Genomic DNA, 7,169 nt, shown 5'->3' on the forward strand with positions numbered 1-7,169 from the left:
CTCCAGGGTTTCTGAAACTTTTGATGATATTACGGAGCGTTGATGTAGAAACCCCTAAATTCCTTGCAATAGCCCGTTGAGAAATGTTGTTCTAAAAACTGTTCGACAAAAACTGTGCCATCCAGCTGCCAAGGAGCAGGTTAAATATCCTCAAACAGAATTGGAAACAGCTGTCCACGTCTCGCAGCTCCACCCACGAGAGAAAGACAGGAACTGCAGGGGAAAGAGAACTGGAGTGAGGTCAAAAGGTCAACTGCACCACACAAAGGAAAACTGAATACAAACCACTAGGTGGCAGCAGGTGGTGACAGTTCCTGAGCCCAGGTGGTGATATCCTTTACACACTGATGTTGCTTTTTTTTTATGCAGTACCGCCTGAGAGATCCAAGGTGTGTGATATCATGGCTTACGTGCAGTGATTTCTCCAGGGTTTCTGAACCTTTTGATGATATTACGGAGCGTAGATGGTCAAATCCCTCAATTCCTTGCAATAGCTCGTTGAGAAATGTTGTTCTAAAACTGTTTGCCTACAAATTGGTGACCCTCGCCCCATCCTTAGCATTTCATGAAAGCTGCTTTTATAGCCAATCATGGCACCCACCTGTTCCCAATTAGCCTGCACACCTGTGGGATGTTCCAAATAAGTATTTGATGAGCATTCTTCAACTTTCTCACTCCTTTTTGCCACTTTTTTAAAACATGTTGCAGGCATCAAATTCCAAATGAGCTAATATTTACCCAAAAAAACAAAGTTTACCAGTTGGAATGTTAAATATGTTGTCTTTGCAGTCTATTCAATTGAATATAAGTTGAAAAAGATTTGCAAATCATTGTATTCTGTTTTTATTTAGCATTTACACAAGGTGACAACGTCACTGCTTTTTGGGCTTTTGTATTTTTGTTACACAAGCTTATCAATAATAATTAGCGGGAGGAGTGATGGCATTATGATGGTGCATTCACGTAATGTCCACTCATTATTTGTGCATTCTTTTCTTTTATCAATAATAATTAGCGGGAGGAGTGATGGCATTATGACGGTGCATTCACGTAATGTCCACTCATTATTTGTGCATTCTTTTCTTTTATCAATAATAATTAGCGGGAGGAGTGATGGCATTATGACGGTGCATTCACGTAATGTCCACTCATTATTTGTGCATTCTTTTCTTTTATCAATAATAATTAGCGGGAGGAGTGATGGCATTATGACGGTGCATTCACGTAATGTCCACTCATTATTTGTGCATTCTTTTCTTTTATCAATAATAATTAGCGGGAGGAGTGATGGCATTATGACGGTGCATTCACGTAATGTCCACTCATTATTTGTGCATTCTTTTCTTTTATCAATAATAATTAGCGGGAGGAGTGATGGCATTATGACGGTGCATTCACGTAATGTCCACTCATTATTTGTGCATTCTTTTCTTTTCTCCACCAAGTGTGGCAAAGGGGCTGAAAACTTTGACAAGTTCTTCACGCGCACGCAGCCCGTCCTGACCCCGCCCGACCAGCTGGTGATCGCCAACATCGACCAGGGCGAGTTTGCGGGCTTCTCCTGCGTCAACCCTCAGTTCCTCCACCCGTCCCTGCACAGCGTGGTGTGAGGAGGACCTCGGACTCTCGACCTTTGCCCGTCTCAGAGATCCTCCTGACAAGTTCTGACATCTAGGTATCACCTTGCGTATACTGTGTGCAGATGTGACTGAGGAGCGCACTCGGGGTGCTCGCTGCGTAGATTTCCTACCTAAAAAAAATATATATATATATATATATAATATATATATATATATAGGGTGACACACAAAAAAACGTTCTTCAATAAAAGTCTAAACTTGGCTCTGAAAACAAAAACTAGCACAGAGACAAAAAAATGAAAACACTTACTGTGACAAGAAACGAGCATGAAAAAGAGCAGCATGGATCATCAGCATGATTAACAAGGCTGACTGCCTGGCAACTACAGGCTTAAAGGCCTACTGAAATGAGATGTTCTTATTCAAACGGGGATAGCAGGTCCATTCTATGTCTCATACTTCATCATATTTTTGCTGAAAGGATTTAGTAGAGAACATCTACGATAAAGTTGGCAACTTTTGGTCGCTAATAAAAAAGCCTTGCCTGTACCGGAAGTAGCAGACGATGTGCACGTGACGTCACGGGTTGTGGAGCCCCTCACATCTGAACATTGTTTACAATCATGGCCACCAGCAGTGAGAGCGATTCGGACCGAGAAAGCGACGATTTCCCCATTAATTTGAGCGAGGATGAAAGATTCGTGGATGAGGAAAGTGAGAGTGAAGGACTAGAAGAAAAAAAAGACGGAGGCAATGGGAGTGATTCAGATGTTATTAGACACATTTACTAGGATAATTCTGGAAATTCCCTTATCTGCTTATTGTGTTACTAGTGTTTTAGTGAGATTATATAGTCGTACCTGTACAACCTGAAGGTCGGAAAGGTGTGCCCACGGGTGTGGTGACCACCAGAGTCTCTGAGGGAAGCCACGTTTCTCGACAAGGCAAGGCAGCCAGGCTGAGATTTTTTTTTTCCTCTCCTCCACGGTTTAAGCATCCAACGGTTGGGGGCGGCCGGTGGGAGGAGGCAAGAGAGTCCGCAGCTGCAGGAGGAACGATGCAAGCTCTCCGCTCATGTCTACGGTAAGAGCCGACTTATTACCACCATTTTCTCACCGAAACCTGCCGGTTGACATGTGGTCGGGAACCATGTTCGCTTGACCGCTCCGTTCCATTGTAAAGATTCACCGTTATCTTTCGGGAATGTAAACAAGGAAACATCGGCTGTGTTTGTGTTGCTAAAGGCGGCCGCAATACACCGCTTCCCACCGACAGCTTTCTTCTTTGACGTATCCATTATTCATTGAACAAATTGCAAAAGATTCAGCAAAACAGATGTCCAGGATACTGTGGAATTATGCGATTAAAGCAGACGACTTATAGCTGGAATCGGTACTGGAACAAAATGTCCGCTACAATCCGTGACGTTACACGCACGCGTCATCATACCGCGACGTTTTCAGCAGGATAATTCGCACAAAATTTAGAATTGCAATTTAGTAAACTAAAGCGGCCGTATTGTCATGTGTTGCAATGTTAATATTTCATCATTGATATATAAACTATCAGACTGCGTGGTGGCTAGTAGTGGCTTTCAGTAGGCCTTTAAATAGTGCTGTGGTGATTAACAACAGGTGCACAAGTCCAAATGAACCAGGTGCGTGACATGAGGACAGGTGAAAACTAATGGGTTGTCATGGAAACAAAGCAGGGAGTGAAAAAGAGTGCTAAAACCATACAAACTAAACATGATCACCAAGAAAAATAAAAATAATTGATTCGTTATTACAAAAGTTATTCAAGTTTAGGTGATGAACGCTTTTTTGTGTCACCCTTGTATTTACCGTAAGCCTTTTTTTCCCTTGTGCTTTTTTATTTTTTGGGTTGTTTTCTGTGTTCCCCAGCAACATAGAAGGTCCTATTCCCCCCCCCCCCCCTGTAGATTTGCCAACAAACAGAGATGTAGTACTCATGCTGTCACACTAGTGCCAAAGTCCATGACTTTCATGTGCAATCCATGCTCATCGGACTCCTGTTGTCCGACTGGAGACATGGTTCCAACACAACAGTGGACAGTGTTAGGAAGAAGCCCGTTTCCATACCTGCATGCTTATCTTCTCACGCTGTATGACTGGGCCATCCTAAAAGGCGTTCCGCAAAAGTTTCAAGTGTTTTTAAATGAGCTCAAAAGAGGTTTTATACGAAGAACTGAATGTGTTTTTCTGTAATTGGACGACCCCCACCCACCCACCACCACAATGAGATCTGGCAGCTCCACTACTTAGTCCTTTTAAGGGCCTACTGAAATGAGATGTTCTTATTTAAAGGGGGATAGCAGGTCCATTCTATGTGTCATACTTCATCATTTCACCATATTGCCATATTTTTGCTGAAAGGATTTAGTAGAGAACATCCACGATAAAGTTGGCAACTTTTGCTCGTTAATAAAAAAGCCTTGCCTGTACCGGAAGTAGCAGACGATGTGCGCGTGACGTCACGGGTTGTGGAGCTCCTCACATCTGAACATTGTTTACAATCATGGCCACCAGCAGCCAGAGCGATTCGGAATGAGAAAGTGACGATTTCCCCATTAGTTTGAGCGAGGATGAAAGATTCGTGGATGAGGAAAGTTAGCGTGAAGGACTAGAAAAGAAAAAAAAGATGAGGGCGGTTGGAGCGATTCAGATGTTATTAGACACATTTACTAGGATCATTAAGGAAAATCCGTCATCTGTTTATTGTGTTATAAGGGTTTTAGTGAGATTATTTGATACCTGAAAGTCGGAGGGGTGTGGCCATGGGTGTGGTGACCGCCAGTGTCTCTGAGGGAATCCACGTTTCTCGACAAAGTGAAGCTGGCCACCAGCAGCAAGAGCTATTCGGACCGAGAAAGCGACAATTTCCCAATTAATTGGAGCGAGGGTGAAATATTTGTGGATGAGGAAAGTTAGAGTGAAGCACAAAAAAAAAAAAAATGGTGACGGCGCTGTTACGCCAAATTTCTTCTCCCTACAAACCCCCCCCCATTTACTTCCAGGGTCATGATTAATACAAACGTTTTGTTAACGCTATATTATAAAAATATAACGCTATATTATAAAAATACAGATGTTTTGTTAATGCTATATTATAAAAAAAAATTAAAAAACAATTTACAAACACAAGCTATGGGATGACATAAGAGGAAACGTGACCCCGGAAGTAAATGCGTCATCCCATAGCTTGTGTTTGTAAGTGAATTATATTTATATAGCGCTTTTTCTCTAGTGACTCAAAGCGCTTTACATAGTGAAAGCCAATATCTAAGTTACATTCAAACCAGTGTGGGTGGCACTGGGAGCAGGTGGGTAAAGTGTCTTGCCCAAGGACACAACGGCAGTGACTAGGATGGCACAAGCGGGAATCGAACATGCAACCCTCAAGTTGCTGGCACGGCCACTCTACCAACCGAGCTAAACCGCCCCGCTAAATAGTTTTAAAAAATTTTTTATAATATAGCGTTAATAAAACGTCTGTATTTTTATAATATAGCGTTATATTTTTATAATATAGCGTTAACAAAACGTCTGTATTAACCATGACCCCGGAAGTAAATGGGGGGGGGGGGGGGGGGGGTTGTAGTGGGGAAGAAATTTGGCGTGACAGCTCCAGGCGGCGGCAGTGGGAGCGTTTCAGATGTAATTAGACACATTTACTAGTATAATTCTGGAAGATCCCTTATCTGCTTATTGTTTTAATAGTGTTTTAGTGAGATTATGAAGTCATACCTGAAAGTCGGATGGCTGGAGTGAACGCCAGTGTCTCTGAGAGAAGCCATGTTGGAGCCAAGATCACAGCTGCCTTTTTGAGCTGCAGGAGGAAGTCGCATAATCCACTGAAGTCTCCGGTAAGAGCCGACTTAATATCAGAAATTTTCCATCCAAAAACTTGCTGGTTGACGTAGAGAAACATGTTCGCTTGACCGCTCTGTGTTAAAGCTTCACAACAAACAAAGAAACACCGGCTGTGTTTCGGTGCTGAAGGCAGCTGCGATCCACCGCTTTCCACCAACAGCATTCTTCTTTGACGTCTCCATTATTATTTGAACAAATTGCAAAAGATTCAGCAACACAGATGTCCAGAATACTGTGGAATTATGCGATGAAAAGAGGCGACTTTTAGCCGTGTGTGATGCTGACTAATATGTCCGCTACAACCTGAGACGTCATCATTCCGTGACGTTTTCAACAACAAACTCCGCGGGAAATTTAAAATTGCAATTTAGTAAAGTAAAGCGGGCGTATTGGCATGTGTTGCAATGTTAATATTTCATCATTGATATATCAACTATCAGACTAGTAGTGGCTTTCAGTAGGCCTTTAATGCAGCATTCGGAATCAACGAAAGGACGGAGGACCTGGTTTTTTTTCCCTGCGTGTGCATGCGTGCGAGGCGAGGCGCGATCTAAGCATGAATCCTTGCATGATGAAGAGTTTTCCTCCGAGGCGGAGCATGCGTTTTGTTCTCTGTTCCATGTCTCAACCACGTCATGTACACTTGGAGAGAACATCATGTCATGGATGTCTGGACTTTCCAACTCTTATTTTTTATTTTGTGGAAGAGTGATTGGAGCACATACTTCTTAGTCACCAAAAAAAAAACATTCATGAAGTTCGGTTGTTTGATGAATTTATTATGGCTCTACTGAAAATGTGAGGGTCATAAGTATAAATACAGCAATGTTCATATTTGCTAACTGTATTTCCTTGAATTGCCGCCGGGGCGCTAATTATTTTAAAACCTCTTCTCACTCCAGCGCTCACCAAAGGCATGCGGTAAAATTAGGCCTGCGCTTATACATTTGAGTGTGATGTAAGGATACCATCATGAAAAGCACATTTAATAAAAAAAAAATGTATTATGGTCTTACCTTTATTTATAAATGAAGTCCATGCGCAGCTCCTTCGGATCAAAAGCATCGATAACTTGTTTATAGAAGTCTTCCTTATCTTTCTTCAGTTTTAAAAGTCTCTCTGTCTCGATGGAGATCTTCCTTTATTACCTCCTGCTTCCATTGAAAGTCCAGTTTAGAAAACTGTTTTATTTTAGATATGTAATCCTCCATGTTAAAAGTGCAAGCGAGAGGAAAAAATAAACACTCTTGCTGCTTGTTGTCACTTCTTCTGCAGCCGAGTAGTCGCAAGAAGGATCACTAGCGCCCTCTACCACCAGGAGGCGGGAGTCATTTAATGACTCATATTTGACACACGCAGCTACGGTATATTAATAAACCATAGCTGCTTACTGTTCTTTTTAGCATATTCAATAGCTTGGACCTTAAATCCTACTGAATAGCTCTTAATCTTTGTTCTGCCTTCACTGAATGTGTTGAGGTTATAAAGCTTGGCAGACAGCTAACAACCAATCCAGGACGTTCTAATAAAGTTCCAAAGCAGATGAATCCATTTAGGCTCTATTGTTGTTGATCTTGCTTTGTCTTGCACTGGATTTTTATTTTTTATTATTATTATTGTAAAAGTGAAATAGACACAATGACAATGTATAAGCTTATAATTCAATTAACAAACTGAAATGTAATACACAAAATGT

The 7,169-nt window shown here is 41.8% G+C and overlaps 1 protein-coding gene across 1 annotated transcript in view; it reads left to right on the forward strand.

Annotated features, from left to right (window-relative positions):
• Nucleotides 1-4,652, forward strand: part of LOC133541799 (protein kinase C alpha type-like) — a 105,459-nt gene extending 100,807 nt beyond the window's left edge. Inside the window, exon 15 of the mRNA XM_061885397.1 lies at nucleotides 1,446-4,652. Within this exon, the coding sequence (XP_061741381.1) occupies nucleotides 1,446-1,610 (165 nt within the window). The 3' untranslated portion in view covers nucleotides 1,611-4,652. The remainder of the gene's footprint in view (nucleotides 1-1,445) is intronic.
• The last annotated feature ends 2,517 nt before the right edge of the window (nucleotides 4,653-7,169 follow it).

This window comes from Nerophis ophidion, linkage group LG23 (genome assembly GCF_033978795.1).
Source record: "Nerophis ophidion isolate RoL-2023_Sa linkage group LG23, RoL_Noph_v1.0, whole genome shotgun sequence".
Taxonomy (NCBI): Eukaryota; Metazoa; Chordata; class Actinopteri; order Syngnathiformes; family Syngnathidae; genus Nerophis; species Nerophis ophidion.